This window comes from Scyliorhinus torazame, chromosome 19 (assembly GCF_047496885.1).
Source record: "Scyliorhinus torazame isolate Kashiwa2021f chromosome 19, sScyTor2.1, whole genome shotgun sequence".
Taxonomy (NCBI): Eukaryota; Metazoa; Chordata; class Chondrichthyes; order Carcharhiniformes; family Scyliorhinidae; genus Scyliorhinus; species Scyliorhinus torazame.
In genome coordinates, this window is record NC_092725.1 from 126,634,083 (window position 1) to 126,656,002 (window position 21,920).

At 51.9% G+C, this 21,920-nt stretch overlaps 1 protein-coding gene across 1 annotated transcript; it reads right to left on the reverse strand.

Moving 5' to 3' along the window:
* Positions 1-483: 483 nt before the first annotated feature.
* On the reverse strand, positions 484-20,578 carry tmbim4 (transmembrane BAX inhibitor motif containing 4). Its single transcript, XM_072485184.1, has 7 exons — positions 20,435-20,578; positions 7,308-7,416; positions 6,923-7,028; positions 4,584-4,617; positions 3,839-3,956; positions 2,328-2,373; positions 484-1,212 (listed from the first exon to the last, which is right to left on the reverse strand). Exons 1-7 carry the CDS (start codon positions 20,517-20,519, stop codon positions 1,006-1,008), a joined length of 705 nt encoding a protein of 234 aa, XP_072341285.1. The 5' UTR covers positions 20,520-20,578; the 3' UTR covers positions 484-1,005.
* Between the last annotated feature and the right edge of the window lie 1,342 nt (positions 20,579-21,920).

Here is a 21,920-nt window from a genome sequence, read left to right on the forward strand (position 1 = left end):
ATAAATGGAAGGGAAAAGTCATCAGGGGCATTTCAGGTTTGGGTCCAAATAAATAATTTTGTCCAATATTAAAAATAAACTTTGAATAAATACAATTTTTAAAAAAGAACAAAAAAAATGGGACAAGGACCGATCATGCAACTCAGTGACAGAGAACGTGCAATTAAATCTCACATTTCTCAATAACACATGTCAGTTGAATTGTTTGAAGTCTTTTAATGCATTAAGATTTAAAATTTCTCATCCTGCTTTTAAAGTTCCTTGCCCCTTCTATCTCTGTAGCCTCCACTACCACACAACCCTCCCAGGTCTATGTTCTTCCCATTCTGGCCTCTTACTCAGCCGATTTTCATCACTTCAGCATTGGCATTGATGCCTTTTGGCTACCTGGGCCCCTAAAGAAAAGGGATATTTCACAATTGGCTGCCTAGTAGAAGATAAATAAGTTATTATTTAATACCTTTTAAAATAAACACTTAAATATAAAAGGTGAACTGCACAGATTTTATTTAAAGGGATGTCTTGCATGCAATTGAACAAAAACGTTTTTACAGAATAGGACGTCAATGTAGGAACATTTAAATAATTACAAGAGAAAAGTATTGCAATAAAAAAGGATAAGATGACAATCCTTTGTTGAGCTCATGCCTAATCAAAACTTTTTCTCCCAATTTAGCAGCAAATTTCAATTTTGAGCATAAGAGATGTTTTGAACATTCTAAATTCAAACCAAACAAAGCTGCTGACAAAAAATGTTGATGGATTCGGAGTTTGCATTGGTGCCCATTCCCAATTTATAATTTACCAAAAAACCATTTGCCAAAAGTGCCCTCAATGAAAAACTATACAAATTGACTACAACTCAAAATTATCTACATCGTACAATGAATATGATCCATAAAGAACAAAGTGACAATAAATCAGCAAGCCCATACACAAAATGCACCCCTTCATTAAATTTCAGTTAGAGACATATTAACATCTTTATTGCAATAATCCGAGTGATTACTTTTTGTTAAGCGATTGCAGGATTCGAAGGATATGCAAGAATAGGTTAATGATATCCAAGTACAAGTTAATTGAAGCCAGTACATATTCTTCAGGTGAGAGTTTGTGCATCAGTATGTGTGTGTCATAGATGATAAAGCCACAGAAGAGGAGAGCTCCTGCAGATGCAATTACAAGTTCCACTGTGTCGCTCAAGAAGAACAGCTAAAGCAAATTAAGAGACAAACATTAGGAATCCTTTTATGGTTTATGCCATGTGGCAAATATGAAGCATTTGTCTACAAGGTTGTGCAATTACTTTTTTCCATGTGACTTTACAGAGTTAAAACCAGGCCTGCCATTATTTCAATTTTTCCACATTAAAGACACTATGTAAAAGTTCTAACATACACAGAATCAGACCCAGCTTGTTTTTAATATCCCCAGAATAGAAACATGGGGGCATATCTTTGACAAGCACCCCGACGTCAACTGATGTTCCAGCAAAAAGAGATCACACAACTATGTCAAAGATTGTTCGGGTCCAATCCCTGCAAATAAGAACTAAATATAATCCAGCTGGAGTGCGGATAATCACATTTTAACTTGTCCCCCTACCAATATTAAATATCAATATCCAATGCACCATTGACTATGGTACATCAAAGTATTTTTACTTCCTTATTTGTCCAAAAGAATGCACTATTATCTTCACCAGAGGAAATTAAACCTGTGACTTGGGATACCTTACTGGTCCAGGATTGTGATGTCTGTCAGTGCCTTCATTCTGTTAGATACACTATATAGCCTTGTGCAACAAATCCCAATAAATACTAGCAAATACACGTATGTAAATCACGTAAAAATCAAGAATGGATTTATAAGGCGTTTGTTAAATAATTGATCAAATCATAGTGGTTAGCACTACTGCCTCATAGCACCAGGGACCCGGGTTTAATTCGGCCATGGGCATCTCTGTGGAGTTGGCACATTTTCCCCATGTCTGTGTGGGTTTCCTCCGGGTGCTCTGGTTTCTTCCCACAGTCCAAAGATGTGCAGGTTAGGTGGATTGGCCATGCTAAAAATTGCCACTTAGTGGGCAGTTAGGTGGTGATAGGGCAGGGGAGTGGGCCTGGGTGAGGTGCATTTTCAGAGAGTCGGTCCAGGCTCCTGGGTCGAATAGCCTCCTCCTACACAGTCGGGATTCTATCTGTGAAATCCAACTCGTTTGCTTGTCCAAATTAATATCTCTGACCAGTTTTTAAATCAAATCTACATAAAAAATTATGATATAGAGCTAACTAATTCAGTTACAATTGAAAAAAAAAAACAATACTTACTCTTAAAAATCCAGCCAGGATCAAAATCCACAGACATGCAAACAGACTAAAGAGAAGACAAAATAAAAATGTTGGCATTTAGTCTTATCCTGCGCAGGTTGCATGATGACATGTACTATAATCATCATGAAATGTATTTCACAACTCAAGTTAAGCTTCATCACAGCACTGTTGGAACTTGAGATATGGCACATAGGTAACTTCTCCTCTATTTTGTAGTTGGTGGTTGATTTTAAAAAACGTACAAGTTATAGGAGTGTACAAACCATTCATTAAGAGTACATGAAATCATGAAGGTTCAATTTTGCATTTTTGGAAGTAATACTCTCTTTCAGATTGAACATGTTAAATCATTTAGGGTGGCACAGTGCTTAGCACTGCTGCCTCATGGCGCTGAGGATCCAGGTTTGCTCCCGGCCCCGGGTTACTGTCTGCGTGGAGTTTGCACATTCTCCCCGTGTTTGCGTGGGTCTCACCTCCACAACCAAAACATGTGCAGGGTAGGTGGATTGGCCATGCTAACTTGCCCCTTAATTGGGGATCGAAATGAATTGGGTACTCTAAATTTATATATTTTTTAAAATCAAATAATTTCAGTTTGTGGCAAGTTTGGCTTCTGAATTTAATCCGGAATTACTGTTAGACAACCACACACAGTGCTACATGACATGCTTCCAATCTGGGAATTACAAAGAAGTATTTACCAGGATGGACACGGCTTTTGTCCACTCAATATATTTGTCTTTATAATCTATTCTTAGTGGTCATGAATATTCTGGCACTAGATCCAATAACATCCAATGGTTCTTCAACAAATAACCCTTATCAATGCAAGTAGTTACCCAATAATATAAATCAGCATCACTGTTATAGCCGAGACCTCCAGAATTTTTACCTGTAATGCACTATAAACACAAACTTATACTGTAAACATAAATAAGGGTATAACATTTGGCACGCTTCACTTCCCCTTTGTAAAGTTGCAATTTATGAAATGATTGCTTTGGCACATAAAAGCCATTCAGTACTTTACCCAAGGGGCAGTTACTTTGAGTGAATCTTTGGCAGGTGTGCAACAGCAGGACATCATATAAAACTATAATCTTGTCCTGAATCAACGTCCCTTTTCACAGTAAATATACTGTTTCTACACTTGTGCAGTGCTGTTAATTAAGATAATTAAAGCTAGTTTATTGTTGTAACCGTGATTAGCTGGAACCCAAAACCTTAAGGCTCCTAGTCAACCGTGTGAATTGAAGTGCCACACCAAATGGAAATTTATGAACTCAAGCCAGATCATAGGAGGTGTAAGAATAGCTTAGAGAACAAATGTCTTCAGGTCACAATGGAACAATTTATAGTGGTCAATGATTCCCTGTTATTTAAAAAGCAAGCTATCTGAAGATTTCACCTGGCAAAAGAAGGTGGAGTACCAAAAGATCCAAATAAAAAGGGGATTTTGCAGAACTTTTAAAATATATCCCAAGTATTTTTTTTCCCAGTGCACATACCCTGCTCCAAATTTACTGAAATCTCTCTTTGACTGAAACGTGTAGACAGTCAATGCAACGAATACAGCTGTTGTAAGAGCAAACGCTTGCAGAACCACTGCGTAGTCATAGAAGGTAACTAAAATTAAAATAAAAAGATTTAAACATAGTTTTCATAGAATTTCAAGACATATTTCACAATATCTCTGAAACAACACTTGATTTACTATCCTACAGAATGTATCCTAAAGGATTAGGCACAAATTGATTGATTGATTGGATTGATTAACACAAGCTTTCAGGTGAACAAATGATACAGTGGAGCCCTCAAGATTTCAGCTTGTGAAATTAGAACAGTTATGTTGCTTTCTTATGAGCCACCATGGAACATAACCAGATTACCACAGAGGATTAACATGGTTTCAAACTTTCATTATCAAATATATTATCTTGGAATCATATTGATACCAAGAATCATCAACATCCCCTCCCAACCAAGGAATTATAAGCCAGGAAAATTAAACAAAATTTTGCTTTGAATTATATTTTCATACCAAACTTTCCTAGGTCTTATTTCATTGGTAGTAAAGCAAAGAGAAAGACTGAAACAATAAAAAAGATCATATGAATATTTCACATTCACGTGTTGGCAGTTTTACCATTTTCAAACCCAAGTACCCAAAACTTGGAAAAACATCCATGTAATTTAAATTGAAATATTACATCTTCCTGTAAACAAGAGCCAAGATTGAGAAAAGTCCCTTACCAGCAGCAGCCACAGTCGAAGCCTCCAGCAGGGTCTGTCGAGAAAACATTAACTATATTTTAACTAAATGTTTAGAAACAAACATGCAACTACAGTTTGCAACTCACCCCTTAAAAAACTGAGGGGACTAGCACGTGATAGAAAAATTTACAAGTTGATGCTCAAGCACATTATGACCCTTAGCCTTCAGGGCCTGGAGTGGCAGGGGCACTCAGGGGCAGAGATGCAACCCACAGCACCACAAGGTCTCCCGTGGTCCATAATAGCATACATTAAAAATGGAGCCCATCTTTCCACACCTTAGAGTTGTCAGTTCGGACAGTCGGTCAGTACCAAATACGATCCGAGCACTGTAGCTGAAATTAGCCTATCAACTGAAACCGATATGCCATTTGAAAAGCCAAGTTGTCTCTTACTACACCTTGCAATAACTGATTACCTTGATGTGTCATTCGGATTATGTAGATCAACTAACATATGATTGTCACTTTTTTTTAGATATTATACTTAGTCAGCAATAGGAGAATGTGGTGAGGATCCAGAGTAATCTTCAATTAATAATGTACTGCAATTTGGGGGCAATTTCTAAATAGAGACTGGTAACCCTACAAGGATGCAAGTCGAATTTTATAGGAGACGCAATACGCTCATAGAAATTGCTTCTAGCATGAAGAAAAATGTGTGTCAGGGAAATAGTCTGAACAGTCAACAGTACAAAAATACGTGTAAAATCATTACAAAAATTCATAAGCATTTCAAGTTCAGTATAATGCAAACTTGAACATTACCACAAACTTCTAAATTGTAACTCAAATCTGAAAAACAATTAACTCACCTGACAACTTTTAAAATACAGCAAATAGCTTAATCGTTTTTATAAGAACAGGATCCGAAGAATGAGAAGCGACCTTATTGAAACATATCGGATTCTCGGGGGTTTGACAGGGTAGATGTTGCTTCTCCCTATGGGAGAGTCTATGACCAGAGGGCATAATCGAAGAGTAAGGTATTACCCACTTAAGATAGAGATAAAAAGACATTTCTTCTCTCAGGAGGTAGTGAATCCATGGAATTCTTTACCGCAGAGAGCTGTAGTGGCTGGGTTGTTAAGTATGTTCAAGGCTGAGATAAACAGATTCCCGATAAGACGGGAAAATGGTGTTGACGATTATATCAAATCAGCTGTGATCTGAGCAGCACAATGGTTAGCACTGCTGCCTCACAGCACCAGGGACCCAGGCACAATGCCTGCCTCGGGTGACTGTCTGTGTGGAGTTTGAACGTTGTCCCCGTGCGTTTCCTCCGGGTGCTTTGGTTTCTTCCTACAGCCCAAAGGTGTGCAGGTTAGGTGGCCTGGCCGTGCTAAATTGCCCCTTAGTGTCCAAAGATGTGCAGGTTAAGTGGAGTTGAGGGGAAGTGGACCGAGGTAGGGTACTCTTTCAGGGGGTAGATGCAGACTCAATGGACCAAATAGCCTCCTTCTGCACTTTAAGAATTCTATGATCTCATTTAATGGTGGAGCAGACTCGATTGACCAAGTGGCCTACTTCTGCTCCTACGTCTTATGGATTTCTGGACTTATTACGTAGGATTCAATTTTTCCATTGGTATTAAAAGTATTTAGATTTAAACAAACAGCATCTGCTTATTCAATGATTATATAAGAGCATGTTTTGCTAGTGTTTGGCAAGGTTTCTAGATAAAGTATTACACAACTGACTCTTACAATAAGGGCGGTATGTGGCGCAGTGGATAACACTGGGACTGTGGCACTGAAGACCCGGGTTCAAATCCTGGCCCTGGGTTACTGTCCATGTGGAGTTTGCACATTGGTTGTGGGGGTGAAACCCACGCAGGCAGGCAAAGATGTGCAGGTTAAGTGGATTGACCACGCTAAAATGTTGCCCCTTAATTGGAAAAAAAAATAAGTGGGTACACTAAATTCAAAAAAACTCTTACAATAAGAGAATCTTTTTTTTTTAATTTAGAGTACCCAATTCATTTTTCCAATTAAGGGGCAATTTAGCGGGGCCAATCCACCTAGTCTGCACATCTTTGGGTTGTGGGGAGCGAAACCCATGCAAATACGGGGAGAATGTGCAAACTCCACACAGACAGTGACCCAGAGTCGGGATCAAACCTGGGACCATGGCGCCGTGAGGCAGCAGGGCTAACCTACTGTGCCAATGTGCTGCCCTATAAGAGAAATTGACCAAACAAAGTTGTGTGGGAGACCAGGTATCTGATAAAGTGCAACATTTAACAACAGCTTAACTCGGTGATATAGAGTTAGAAAGTAGGCACATAATCTCAATTCAATTAAATTGTTGAGTACTTACAAAAGCAAACAGGAGATACAGATTAATGGGATGCTGATGTCTGTAGATTGCCAGAGCAATTATTAGACCCAGAGATCCTAAACATGCTACCAACAGCAATGCGGGACTAGAATAGGAACAAGCAATAAATTAGAAGTGCATATATAATACAAAAGTATGCATATTTTTATGAAATTTGAAATCAGCTTATTATACAGTGCCAGTCTACAATAGAAGAACAGTTGCAATCTATTTCAATATTAGAACTGGAATTGAGTTGGCTTAAATTACAGTCTGTGGAATGGTCACATCAGATCTCACCTTGGTCAAAACAAAACAAAATTCTGGGAAAAGATGACCTTATCCATCAGTGTATAATTTATGTTCTGTGACTAATAGCAGTTACCTTCCATGAACCACATCCTTGATTGTGTCACTATACATGAACACTGCAGATGTCACAGTAGTAATAATAACCTGGACAGTCAAAATGCTGTACACCTTCCGCAGAAACCCTATCAAAAAAGGAAAGAACAGACATTAAGCAGATAGCATCGAGAGCCAACATTTGTGAAACACAAGTATTGTGTACCTGATGAGACATTTGTTAATATTGCCAAACTACAGTAGTTTTGTGTTGTCGGGAGTTAACTATTCTATATCTTTCACCTGCAGCTGATAGTTCAACTGTGACTCTCATGCCACCTTCCAGAGTGTTTAGTCAGATAGCCCCTTGCCATCCATAACCAGTCACAAGAATTCTGACATTCAAATGCCTACAGTTCACATTTTAAAAAATAAATTGAGTCTCCAAAATTATTTTTTCCCCAATTAAGAGGCAATTTAGTATGGCCCTACGCATCTTTGGGTTGTGAGGGTGAAACCTATGCAGACACTGGGAGAATTTGCAAACTCCGCAAGGACAGTGACCTGGGGCCAGGATCGAACCCGGGTCCTCGGTGCCGGGGAGCAGCGGTGCTAGCCACTGTGCAGCCATGCCACCCTTTAGTTCACAGGTTATGATTCCGAATTCGCCAACAAAGTTTCCCCATCTGGTCACATATTTCACCATATAGCCTGCTTTGGTTTTGCCCTAGCCTTGTGAAGCACCATGGGATTTATTTAATGTACAAAAGCAATTGAAATTGTATTTCTAATACTAAGACTTTTCCAAGTATAATCTCTTCCTCCATCCCATCATTTCTGAATCGCTCTCTCCACCCCCCCCCCATCTTCCATCATTTCACTCGCTCCCTCCCATCATTTTTTTCTCCCTCTCCTTCCCTTCCTCCCATCATTCCTCTTTCCCTCCCTCCCATCTTTTCTCTCTCTCCCTCCCATCTTTTCTCTCTCTCCCTCCCATCTTTTCTCTCTCTCCCTCCCATCTTTTCTCTCTCTCCCTCCCATCTTTTCCCTCTCTCCCTCCCATCTTTTCCCTCTCTCCCTCCCATCTTTTCTCTCTCTCTCCCATCTTTTCTCTCTCTCCCTCCCATCTTTTCTGTCTCTCTCTCCTTCCCTTCCATCATTTCTGTCTCTCTCGCTCTTTCCCTCCCATCATTTCTGTCTCTCTCTCCCTCCCTCCATCCCATCATTTTTGTCTCTCTCCCCCTCTCTTTTCTGTCTCTCTCTCTCTCCCCCTCTCTTTCTCACCCTCCCTCCATCCCATCATTTCTCTCTCTCTCTCTCTCTCCCTCCCTCCCTCCCATCATTTCTCTCGTTCCCGCCCATCATTTCTCTCTCTCTCCCTCCCTCCCATCATTTCTCTCTCTCTCCCTCCCTCCCATCATTTTTCTCTCTCACTCCCGCCCATCTTTTCTGTCTCTCTTCCTCCCATCATTTCTGTCTCTCTTCCACCCCAATCTCCCTTCCCCCCCAAAATCCCCCCATCTTCCCTGCCAATCTCCCTCTCTCTTCCACCCCCCCACATCCTCTTCTCTCTTCCCTCCCCATCCCCTTCTCTTTCCCCACATCCCCCTCTCCCTTCGCCCCCACTCCCCTCTCCCTTCGCCCCCACTCCCCTCTCCCTTCGCCCCCACTCCCCTCTCCCTTCGCCCCCACTCCCCTCTCCCTTCGCCCCCACTCCCCTCTCCCTTCGCCCCCACTCCCCACTCACCCCCATTCTCCCCCCCAATTCTCTCTCTCTCTCTCTTCCCCACCCCAATTCTCCCTATCTCGCTGCCCCCAATTCTCCCCCTTCCCCCCAATTCTCCCGCCCTCCCCTTCCCCCCAATTCTCCCACCCTTCCCCCCAATTCTCCCGCCCTCCCCCTCCCCCCAATGCTCCCTCCCTCCCCCCAATGCTCCCTCCCTCCCCCCAATGCTCCCTCCCTCCCCCCAATGCTCCCTCCCTCCCCCCAATGCTCCCTCCCTCCCCCCAATGCTCCCTCCCTCCCCCCAATGCTCCCTCCCTCCCCCCAATGCTCCCTCCCTCCCCCCAATGCTCCCTCCCTCCCCCCAATGCTCCCTCCCTCCCCCTAATGCTCCCTCCCTCCCCCTAATGCTCCCTCCCTCCCCCTAATGCTCCCTCCCTCCCCCTAATGCTCCCTCCCTCCCCCTAATGCTCCCTCCCTCCCCCTAATGCTCCCTCCCTCCCCCTAATGCTCCCTCCCTCCCCCTAATGCTCCCTCCCTCCCCCTAATGCTCCCTCCCTCCCCCTAATGCTCCCTCCCTCCCCCTAATGCTCCCTCCCTCCCCCTAATGCTCCCTCCCTCCCCCTAATGCTCCCTCCCTCCCCCTAATGCTCCCTCCCTCCCCCTAATGCTCCCTCCCTCCCCCTAATGCTCCCTCCCTCCCCCTAATGCTCCCTCCCTCCCCCTAATGCTCCCTCCCTCCCCCTAATGCTCCCTCCCTCCCCCTAATGCTCCCTCCCTCCCCCTAATGCTCCCTCCCTCCCCCTAATGCTCCCTCCCTCCCCCTAATGCTCCCTCCCTCCCCCTAATGCTCCCTCCCTCCCCCTAATGCTCCCTCCCTCCCCCTAATGCTCCCTCCCTCCCCCTAATGCTCCCTCCCTCCCCCTAATGCTCCCTCCCTCCCCCTAATGCTCCCTCCCTCCCCCTAATGCTCCCTCCCTCCCCCTAATGCTCCCTCCCTCCCCCTAATGCTCCCTCCCTCCCCCTAATGCTCCCTCCCTCCCCCTAATGCTCCCTCCCTCCCCCTAATGCTCCCTCCCTCCCCCTAATGCTCCCTCCCTCCCCCTAATGCTCCCTCCCTCCCCCTAATGCTCCCTCCCCCTCCCCCTAATGCTCCCTCCCCCTCCCCCTAATGCTCCCTCCCCCTCCCCCTAATGCTCCCTCCCCCTCCCCCTAATGCTCCCTCCCCCTCCCCCTAATGCTCCCTCCCCCTCCCCCTAATGCTCCCTCCCCCTCCCCCTAATGCTCCCTCCCCCTCCCCCTAATGCTCCCTCCCCCTCCCCCTAATGCTCCCTCCCCCTCCCCCTAATGCTCCCTCCCCCTCCCCCTAATGCTCCCTCCCCCTCCCCCTAATGCTCCCTCCCCCTCCCCCTAATGCTCCCTCCCTCCCCCTCCCCCTAATGCTCCCTCCCTCCCCCTCCCCCTAATGCTCCCTCCCTCCCCCTCCCCCCCCTCCCCCTAATGCTCCCTCCCTCCCCCTCCCCCTAATGCTCCCTCCCTCCCCCTCCCCCTAATGCTCCCTCCCTCCCCCTCCCCCTAATGCTCCCTCCCTCCCCCTCCCCCTAATGCTCCCTCCCTCCCCCTCCCCCTAATGCTCCCTCCCTCCCCCTCCCCCTAATGCTCCCTCCCTCCCCCTCCCCCTAATGCTCCCTCCCTCCCCCTCCCCCTAATGCTCCCTCCCTCCCCCTCCCCCTAATGCTCCCTCCCTCCCCCTCCCCCTAATGCTCCCTCCCTCCCCCTCCCCCTAATGCTCCCTCCCTCCCCCTCCCCCTAATGCTCCCTCCCTCCCCCTCCCCCTAATGCTCCCTCCCTCCCCCTCCCCCTAATGCTCCCTCCCTCCCCCTCCCCCTAATGCTCCCTCCCTCCCCCTCCCCCTAATGCTCCCTCCCTCCCCCTCCCCCTAATGCTCCCTCCCTCCCCCTCCCCCTAATGCTCCCTCCCTCCCCCTCCCCCTAATGCTCCCTCCCTCCCCCTCCCCCTAATTCTCCCTCCCTCCCCCTCCCCCTAATTCTCCCTCCCTCCCCCTCCCCCTAATTCTCCCTCCCTCCCCCTCCCCCTAATTCTCCCTCCCTCCCCCTCCCCCTAATTCTCCCTCCCTCCCCCTCCCCCTAATTCTCCCTCCCTCCCCCTCCCCCTAATTCTCCCTCCCTCCCCCTCCCCCTAATTCTCCCTCCCTCCCCCTCCCCCTAATTCTCCCTCCCTCCCCCTCCCCCTAATTCTCCCTCCCTCCCCCTCCCCCTAATTCTCCCTCCCTCCCCCTCCCCCTAATTCTCCCTCCCTCCCCCTCCCCCTAATTCTCCCTCCCTCCCCCTCCCCCTAATTCTCCCTCCCTCCCCCTCCCCCTAATTCTCCCTCCCTCCCCCTCCCCCTAATTCTCCCTCCCTCCCCATAATTCTCCCTCCCTCCCCCTCCCCATAATTCTCCCTCCCTCCCCCTCCCCATAATTCTCCCTCCCTCCCCCTCCCCATAATTCTCCCTCCCTCCCCTCCCCATTTCTCCCTCCCTCCCTCCCCTCCCCATTTCTCCCTCCCTCCCTCCCCTCCCCATTTCTCCCTCCCTCCCCTCCCCATTTCTCCCTCTTCTCCCCACCATTTAATCTCCCCACCCCAACTAATGCAGCAGGGGCATGGGAACCTGGATTGTAGTTTTAGGGTACGGGAGATTGAGAGTATAAATGTCAGGAGCACAGATTTGACTTCACAGGAGGGGGCCAGTGTTCAGGTAGGTGGTTTGAAGTGTGTCTACTTCAATGCCAGGAGTATACGAAATAAGGTAGGGGAACTGGCAGCATGGGTTGGTACCTGGGACTTCGATGTTGTGACCATTTCGGAGACATGGATAGAGCAGGGACAGGAATGGTTGTTGCAGGTTCCGGGGTTTAGGTGTTTTAGTAAGCTTAGAGAAGGAGGCAAAAGAGGGGGAGGTGTGGCGCTGCTAGTCAAGAACAGTATTACGGTGGCGGAGAGGATGCTAGATGGGGACTCTTCTTCCGAGGTAGTATGGGCTGAGGTTAGAAACAGGAAAAGAGAGGTCACCCTGTTGGGAGTTTTCTATAGGCCTCCAAATAGTTCTAGGGATGTAGAGGAAAGGATGGCGAAGATGATTCTGGATAAGAGCGAAAGTAACAGGGTAGTTATTATGGGAGACTTTAACTTTCCAAATATTGACTGGAAAAGATATAGTTTGAGTACATTAGATGGATCGTTTTTTGTACAATGTGTGCAGCAGGGTTTCCTGACACAATATGTTGACAGGCCAACAAGACGCAAGGCCACATTGGATTTGGTTTTGGGTAATGAACCAGGCCAGGTGTTAGATTTGGAGGTAGGTGAGCACATTGGGGACAGTGACCACAATTCGGTGACGTTTACGTTAGTGATGGAAAGGGATAAGTATACCCCGCAGGGCAAGAGTTATAGCTGGGGGAAGGGCAATTATGATGCCATTAGACATGACTTGGGAGGAGTAGGTTGGAGAAGTAGGCTGCAAGTGTTGGGCACACTGGATATGTGGAGCTTGTTCAAGGAACAGCTACTGCATGTTCTTGATAAGTACGTACCGGTCAGGCAGGGAGGAAGGCATCGAGCGAGGGAACCGTGGTTTACCAAAGAAGTGGAATCTCTTGATAAGAGGAAGAAGGAGGCCTATGTGAAGATGAGGTGTGAAGTTTCAGTTGGGGCGCTTGATAGTTACAAGGTAGCGAGGAAGGATCTAAAGAGAGAGCTAAGACGAGCAAGGAGGGGACATGAGAAGTATTTAGCAGGTAGGATCAAGGAAAACCCAAAAGCTTTCTATAGGTATGTCAGGAATAAAAGAATGACTACGGTAAGAGTAGGGCCAGTCAAGGGAAGTTGTGTGTGGAGTCTGAAGAGATAGGCGAGATACTAAATGACTATTTTTCGTCAGTATTCACTCAGGAAAAAGAGAATGTTGTGGAGGAGAATGCTGAGACCCAGGCTATTAGAATAGATGGCATTGAGGTACGTAGGGAAGAGGTGTTGGCAATTCTGGACAGGCTGAAAATAGATAAGTCCCCAGGGCCCGATGGGATTTATCCTAGGATTCTCTGGGAAGCCAGTGAAGAGATTGCTGAGCCTTTGGCTTTGATTTTTATGTCATCATTGGCTACAGGAATAGTGCCAGAGGACTGGAGGATAGCAAATGTGGTTCCTTTGTTAAAGAAGGGGAGTAGAGACAACCCCGGCAACTATAGACCGGTGAGCCTCACGTCTGTTGTGGGTAAAGTCTTGGAGGGGATTATAAGAGACAAGATTTATAATCATCTAGATAGGAATAATATGATTAGGGATAGTCAGCATGGCTTTGTGAAGGGTAGGTCATGCCTATCAAACCTTATCGAGTTCTTTGAGAAGGTGACTGAACCGGTAGACGAGGGTAGAGCAGTTGATGTGGTGTATATGGATTTCAGTAAAGCGTTTGATAAGGTCCCCCACGGTAGGCTATTGCAGAAAATACGGAGGCTGGGGATTGAGGGTGATTTAGAGATGTGGGTCAGAAATTCGCTAGCTGAAAGACAGAGGGTGGTGGTTGATGGGAAATGTTCAGAATGGAGTTCAGTTACAAGTGGCGTACCACAAGGATCTGTTCTGGGGCCGTTGCTGTTTGTCATTTTTATAAATGACCTAGAGGAGGGCGCAGGAGGGTGGGTGAATAAATTTGCAGACGACACTACAGTCGGTGGTGTTGTCGACAGTGCGGAAGGATGTTGCAGGTTACAGAGGGACATAGATAAGCTGCAGAGCTGGGCTGAGAGGTGGCAAATGGAGTTTAATGTAGAGAAGTGTGAGGTGATTCACTTTGGAAGGAATAACAGGAATGCGGAATATTTGGCTAATGGTAAAATTCTTGGAAGTGTGGATGAGCAGAGGGATCTCGGTGTCCATGTACATAGATCCCTGAAAGTTGCCACTCAGGTTGATAGGGTTGTGAAGAAGGCCTATGGAGTATTGGCCTTTATTGGTAGAGGGATTGAGTTCCGGAGTCATGAGGTCATGTTGCAGCTGTACAAAACTCTGGTACGGCCGCTTTTGGAGTATTGCGTACAGTTCTGGTCACCTCATTAGAGGAAGGACGTGGAAGCTTTGGAACGGGTACAGAGGAGATTTACCAGGATGTTGCCTGGTATGGAGGGAAAATCTTATGAGGAAAGGCTGATGGACTTGAGGTTGGTTTCGTTAAGAGAGAAGGTGGTTAAGAGGAGACTTAATAGAGGCATACAAAATGATCAGGGCGTTAAATAGGGTTTAGTGAGAGCCTTCTCCCGCGGATGGAAATGGCTAGCACGAGGGGACATAGCCTTAAACTGAGGGGTAATAGATATAGGACAGAGGTCAGAGGTAGGTTCTTTACGCAAAGAGTGGTGAGGCTGTGGAATGCCCTACCTGCAACAGTAGTGAACTCGCCAACATTGAGGGCATTTAAAAGTTTATTGGATAAGCATATGGATGATAATGGCATAGTGTAGGTTAGATGGCTTTTGTTTTTTGACTTCCCATGTCGGTGCAACATCGTGGGCCGAAGGTACTGTACTGCACTGTGTCGTTCTATGTCTCCCTCTTCCCCCCCCCCCATTTCTCCCTCTTCCCCCTCCCCCACATTTCTCCCTCTTCTCCCCTCCCCCACATTTCTCCCTCTTCTCCCCCCCCCACATTTCTCCCTCTTCTCCCCCCCCCACATTTCTCCCTCTTCTCCCCCCCCCACATTTCTCCCTCTTCTCCCCCCCCCACATTTCTCCCTCTCCCCCCATTTCTCCCTCCCTCTCCCCCCCCCCATTTCTCCCTCCCTCTCCCCCCCCATTTCTCCCTCCCTCTCCCCCCCCCATTTCTCCCTCCCTCTCCCCCCCCCATTTCTCCCTCCCTCTCCCCCCCCATTTCCCCCTCCCTCTCCCCCATTTCTCCCTCCCTCTCCCCCCATTTCTCCCTCCCTCTCCCCCCCCATTTCTCCCTCCCTCTCCCCCCCCATTTCTCCCTCCCTCTCCCCCCCCCCATTTCTCCCTCGCTCTCCCCCCCCATTTCTCCCTCCCTCCCTCTCCCCCCCATTTCTCCCTCCCTCCCTCTCCCCCCCATTTCTCCCTCCCTCCCTCTCCCCCCCATTTCTCCCTCCCTCCCTCTCCCCCCCATTTCTCCCTCCCTCCCTCTCCCCCCCATTTCTCCCTCCCTCCCTCTCCCCCCACCCTCTCCCCCCATTTCTCCCTCCCTCCCTCTCCCCCCCATTTCTCCCTCCCGCTCCCCCCCATTTCTCCCTCCCTCTCCCCCCCATTTCTTCCTCCCTCTTCCCCCCACCATTTCTCTCTCCCTTTCCCCCCTCCCTCCCCCATTCTCCACTTCCTTCCCCATTCTCCAACTCACCCCCCCCCAATTCTCCTCTCCCCCACCCCCAATTCTTCTCCTCCCCCACCCCACCCCATTCTCCTCCTCCCCCCCATTCTCCTCCTCCCCCCCCCATTCTCCTCCTCCCCCCCCCAATTCTCCTCCTCCCCCCCCCAATTCTCCTCCTCCCCCCCCCAATTCTCCTCCTCCCCCCCCCAATTCTCCTCCTCCCCCCCCCCCCAATTCTCCTCCTCATCCCCCCCACCCCTACCCAATTCTCCTCCCCCCCCATTCTCCTCCTCCTCCTCCCCCCCCAATTCTCCTCCTCCTCCTCCCCCCCCAATTCTCCTCCTCCTCCTCCCCCCCCAATCCTCCTCCTCCTCCTCCCCCCCCAATTCTCCTCCTCCTCCTCCCCCCCCAATTCTCCTCCTCCTCCTCCCCCCCCAATTCTCCTCCTCCTCCTCCCCCCCCAATTCTCCTCCTCCTCCCCCCCCATTCTCCTCCTCCTCCTCCCCCCCCATTCTCCTCCTCCTCCTCCCCCCCCATTCTCCTCCTCCTCCTCCCCCCCCATTCTCCTCCTCCTCCTCCCCCCCCATTCTCCTCCTCCTCCTCCCCCCCCATTCTCCTCCTCCTCCTCCCCCCCCATTCTCCTCCTCCTCCTCCCCCCCCCCCATTCTCCTCCTCCTCCTCCCCCCCCATTCTCCTCCTCCTCCTCCCCCCCCATTCTCCTCCTCCTCCTCCCCCCCATTCTCCTCCTCCTCCTCCCCCCCCATTCTCCTCCTCCTCCTCCCCCCCCATTCTCCTCCTCCTCCTCCCCCCCCATTCTCCTCCTCCTCCTCCCCCCCCATTCTCCTCCTCCTCCTCCCCCCCCATTCTCCTCCTCCTCCTCCCCCCCCATTCTCCTCCTCCTCCTCCCCCCCCATTCTCCTCCTCCTCCTCCCCCCCCATTCTCCTCCTCCTCCTCCCCCCCCATTCTCCTCCTCCTCCTCCCCCCCCATTCTCCTCCTCCTCCTCCCCCCCCATTCTCCTCCTCCCCCCCCCATTCTCCTCCTCCCCCCCCCCCATTCTCCTCCTCCCCCCCCCCATTCTCCTCCTCCCCCCCCCCCATTCTCCTCCTCCCCCCCCCCCATTCTCCTCCTCCCCCCCCCCCATTCTCCTCCTCCCCCCCCATTCTCCTCCTCCCCCCCCATTCTCCTCCTCCCCCCCCATTCTCCTCCTCCCCCCCCATTCTCCTCCTCCCCCCCATTCTCCTCCTCCCCCCCCATTCTCCTCCTCCCCCCCCATTCTCCTCCTCCCCCCCCATTCTCCTCCTCCCCCCCCATTCTCCTCCTCCCCCCCCATTCTCCTCCTCCCCCACCCATTCTCCTCCTCCCCCCCCATTCTCCTCCTCCCCCCCCATTCTCCTCCTCCCCCCCCATTCTCCTCCTCCCCCCCCATTCTCCTCCTCCCCCCCATATCCTCCTCCTCCCCCCATATCCTCCTCCTCCCCCCCATATCCTCCTCCTCCCCCCCATATCCTCCTCCTCCCCCCCATATCCTCCTCCTCCCCCGCATATCCTCCTCCTCCCCCCCATATCCTCCTCCTCCCCCCCATATCCTCCTCCTCCCCCCCATATCCTCCTCCTCCCCCCCCATATCCTCCTCCTCCCCCCCATATCCTCCTCCTCCCCCCCCATATCCTCCTCCTCCTCCCCCCCCCAATATCCTCCTCCTCCCCCCCAATATCCTCCTCCTCCTCCCCCCCCGCATATCCTCCTCCTCCTCCCCCCTACCCAATTCTCCTCCTCCCCCCAACCCAATTCTCCTTCTCCTCCTCCCCCCCCAATTCTACTCCTCCTTCCCCACCCCAATTCTCCTCCCCCCCCCCAATTCTCCTCCTCCTCCCTCCCTCCCTCCCCCCGCCCAATTCTCCTCCTCCTCCCTCCCCCCCAATTCTCCTCCTCATCCCTCCCCCCCAATTCTCCTCCTCCTCCCCCCCACCCCTATCTAATTCTCCTCCTCCCCCAATTCTCCTCCTCCCCCAATTCTCCTCCTCCTCCTCCCCAATTCTCCTCCTCATCCCTCCCCCTCAATTCTCCTCCTCCTCCCCCCCACCCCTATCCAATTCTCCTCCCCCCCCCAATTCTCCTCCTCCTCCCTCCCTCCCCCCGCCCAATTCTCCTCCTCCTCCCTCCCCCCCAATTCTCCTCCTCCTCCCTCCCCCCCAATTCTCCTCCTCATCCCTCCCCCCCAATTCTCCTCCTCCTCCCCCCACCCCTATCCAATTCTCCTCCTCCCCCAATTCTCCTCCTCCTCCTCCCCCCAATTCTCCTCCTCCTCCTCCTCCCCCCAATTCTCCTCCTCCTCCTCCCCCCCCAATTCTCCTCCTCCCCCCCAATTCTCCTCCTCCTCCCCCCCAATTCTCCTCATCCTCCTCCTCCTCCCCCCCAATTCTCCTCCTCCTCCTCCCCCCCAATTCTCCTCCTCCTCCTCCCCCCCAATTCTCCTCCTCCTCCTCCCCCCCAATTCTCCTCCTCCCCCCCAATTCTCCTCCTCCTCCCCCCCAATTCTCCTCCTCCTCCCCCCCAATTCTCCTCCTCCTCCCCCCCAATTCTCCTCCTCCTCCCCCCCAATTCTCCTCCTCCTCCCCCCCAATTCTCCTCCTCCTCCCCCCCAATTCTCCTCCTCCTCCCCCTCCCAATATCCTCCTCCTCCCCCCCCCAATATCCTCCTCCTCCCCCCCCAATATCCTCCTCCTCCCCCCAATATCCTCCGCCTCCCCCCCAATATCCTCCTCCTCCCCCCAATATCCTCCTCCTCCCCCCCAATATCCTCCTCCTCCCCCCCAATATCCTCCTCCTCCCCCCCAATATCCTCCTCCTCCCCCCCAATATCCTCCTCCTCCCCCCCCAATATCCTCCTCCTCCCCCCCCAATATCCTCCTCCTCCCCCCCCAATATCCTCCTCCTCCCCCCCAATAACCTCCTCCCCCCCCCCAATTCTCCTCCTCCTCCCCCCCAATTCTCCTCCTCCTCCTCCTCCCCCCATACCCAATTCTGCTCCCCCCCCCAATTCTCCTCCTCCCACCCAATTCTCCTCCTCCTTCTCCTCCTCCTCCCCCCCAATTCTCCTCCTCCCTCCCCCCCCAAGTCTCCTCCTCCCCCCCAATTCTCCTCCTCCTCCCCCCCAATTCTCCTCCTCCTCCCCCACAATTCTACTCCTCCTCCCCCCCCAATTCTCCTCCTCCTCCCATATCCTCCTCCCCTCCCATATCCTCCTCCCCCCCCATATCCTCCTCCCCCCCCATATCCTCCTCCACCTCCTCCCCCACAATTCTCCTCCACCTCCCCCCCCATTCTCCTCCTCCTCCCCCCCAATTTTCCTCCTCCTCCTCCCCCCCAATTCTCCTCCTCCTCGCCCCCCCCAATTCTCCTCCTCGCCCCCCCAATTCTCCTCCTCCTCCCCCCCCAATTCTCCTCCTCCTCCTCCCCCCCAATTCTCCTCCTCCTCCGCCCCCATATCCTCCTCCTCCCCCCCATATCCTCCTCCTCCCCCCCCCATATCCTCCTCCTCCCCCCCCATATCCTCCTCCTCCCCCCCCATATCCTCCTCCCCCCCCCCCAATATCCTCCTCCCCCCCCAATATCCTCCTCCCCCCAATTCTCCTCCTCCTCGCCCCCCCAATTCTCCTCCTCTCCGCCCCCCCCAATTCTCCTCCTCTCCCCCCCAATTCTCCTCCTCCCCCCCCATATCCTCCTCCTCCCCCCCCATATCCCCTCCTCCCCCCCCATATCCTCCTCCTCCCCCCCCATACCTCCTCCTCCCCCCCCATATCCTCCTCCTCCCCCCAATATCCTCCTCCCCCCCCCAATATCCTCCTCCCCCCAATTCTCCTCCTCCTCCTCCCCCCCAATATCCTCTCCCCCCCAATCCTCCTCCTCCTCGCCCCCCCCAATTCTCCTCCTCCTCCCCCCAATTCTCCTCCTCCTCCCCCCCCATTTCTCCTCCTCCTCCCCCCCCATTTCTCCTCCTCCTCCCCCCCCATTTCTCCTCCTCCTCCCCCCCATTTCTCCTCCTCCTCCCCCCCCATTCTCCTCCTCCTCCCCCCCCATTTCTCCTCCTCCTCCCCCCCATTTCTCCTCCTCCTCCCCCCCCATTTCTCCTCCTCCCCCCATTTCTCCTCCTCCTCCCCATTCTCCTCCTCCCCATTCTCCTCCTCCCCATTCTCCTCCTCCCCATTCTCCTCCTCCCCATTCTCCTCCTCCCCATTCTCCTCCTCCCCCCCCCCCCCACATTCTCCTCCCCCCCCCACAATTCTCCTCCCCCCCCCAATTCTCCTCCTCCTCCCCCCCCCAATTCTCCTCCTCCTCCCCCCCCCCAATTCTCCTCCCCCCCCCCAATTCTCCTCCTCCCCCCCCAATTCTCCTCCTCCTCCCCCCCCCCAATTCTCCTCCTCCTCCCCCCCCCCAATTCTCCTCCTCCTCCCCCCCCCCAATTCTCCTCCTCCTCCCCCCCCCCAATTCTCCTCCTCCTCCCCCCCCCCAATTCTCCTCCTCCTCCCCCCCCCCAATTCTCCTCCTCCCCCCCCAATTCTCCTCCTCCTCCTCCCCCCCAATTCTCCTCCTCCTCCCCCCCCCCAATTCTCCTCCTCCTCCCCCCCCCAATTCTCCTCCTCCTCCCCCCCCCAATTCTCCTCCTCCTCCCCCCCCCCAATTCTCCTCCTCCTCCCCCCCCCAATTCTCCTCCTCCTCCCCCCCCAATTCTCCTCCTCCCCCCCCAATTCTCCTCCTCCCCCCCCAATTCTCCTCCTCCTCCTCCTCCCCCCCCCAATTCTCCTCCTCCTCCCCCCCCCCCCAATTCTCCTCCTCCTCCCCCCCCCCCAATTCTCCTCCTCCTCCCCCCCCCCCCAATTCTCCTCCTCCTCCCCCCCCCCCAATTCTCCTCCTCCCCCCCCCCCCAATTCTCCTCCTCCTCCCCCCCCCCCCCCCCTCTCTCCAGCTACGCAATGTCGGGCGGGGGAGCGGCCGGCGCCGCCTGGGATCCGCGATCAGACTCTCCGCCGGCCGGCCATCGACCTCCCCCCCGGGCTACTCTTACCCATGCGGATGTCGACGCTGGCGGACGCCACACTGGTGCCATAGTTGAAGTCATCCTCGATGGAGGATCTGGGATACGAATCCATCTCGTCGCCCAAACAGCCGATCCCCTAGAGTGGGTGTGCGCGTGCGCGAAGCTGCCAGCAACCACTTCCGGGGTGAGCAGGTGACCCCGGATATCCATTTCTCTCAGCCTAGCAACCGGCCATTGTCCTGTACAGACTCCAATTGTAGGATTGTTCACCCAACTGAGGCCTTTAAATGGTGCACCTGTGCAACATGGATCCGCAGTCCGCACTTACCAATATCCCCCAACACTGCAGCCCCCCCATCCACACACCTCCTTCTCTGCAGCCCCCCCACCCACACACCTTTTCTGCTGTGCCCCAACCACACACCCTCTGCTGCCCCCCCACCCACACACCTCCTCTGCTGCCCCCCACCCACACACCTTCTCGGCTGCCCCCCCACCCACACACCTTCTCTGCAATCCCCCCACCCACACACCTGCTACTCTGCAGCCCCCCCAATCTTTGCCGTCTGTTCCAACCTACCAGCTCTGCAGTCCACCCCCTCCCTTGCTCTGCAGTCCACCCCAGTCTCTCGAGTACCCCCCCCCCCCCCCCCCGACACCCCTAGCTCAGTATCACTAACCTCTGGCTCTGCAGAAACCCTGGTCGCTGCTGCAGTATCCAGATGCCAAGGTTGTGTTTTTATATTGATATAAAAGCATCAACCGCTCATAAAGATTTGTGTGAACGCATTGTGGGTTATTTTGTTTAAACTAGGCAGGTACGGGCGGCACGGTCGCAATGTGATTAGCACTGTTGCTTCACAGCTCCAGGATCCCAGGTTTGATTCCCGGCTTGGGTCAGACATTGACTCTTTTGCCCGTTCTCCCTGTATCTGCGTGGGATTCCTCCAGGTGCTCCGGTTTCCTCCCACAGTCTAAAGATATGCAGGTTAGGTGGATTGTCCATGCAAAATTGCCCTTAGTATCAAAAAGATTAGGTGCGTTACTGGGTTACAGGGATAGGGTGGAGGCGTGGGCTTAAGTAGGGTTCTCTTTCCAAGGGCCGGTGCAGACTCGATGTGCCAAATGGCCTCCTTCTGCACTAAATATATACATAGATAGAAAGCTCAAAGACATAAGCAACACGGGGAGAATGTGCAAACGCCACACGGACAGCGACCCAGAGCCGGGATCGAACCTGGGTTCTCGGCACCGTGTGGCAGCAGTGCTAACCACTGCGCCACCGTGCTGCCCCGACAGTTTATTTATGTCAAATTTAGTCAATGCAGGTCAACCCGAAAGACATGTACTTCGCTAATGCTTTTCACAACCTATGATTATAAATAAATAAATAATCTTTATTGTCACAAGTAGGCTTACATTAACACTGCAATGAAGTTACTGTGAAAAGCCCCTAGTCGCCACATTCCAGCACCTGTTCAGGTACACAGAGGGTAATTCAGAATTCTCAGCT

Coding starts and splice junctions, on each gene's coding strand:
- tmbim4 (XM_072485184.1), bottom strand. CDS start 20,519: ATGGATTCGTATCCCAGATCCTCCATCGAGGATGACTTCAACTATGGC. Junction 7,417..20,434: donor CAGCGTCGACATCCGCATGG/GTAAGAGTAGCC, acceptor CTTTTTTGATAG/GGTTTCTGCGGAAGGTGTAC. Junction 1,213..2,327: donor TCCTGGCTGGATTTTTAAGA/GTAAGTATTGTT, acceptor AATTTGCTTTAG/CTGTTCTTCTTGAGCGACAC.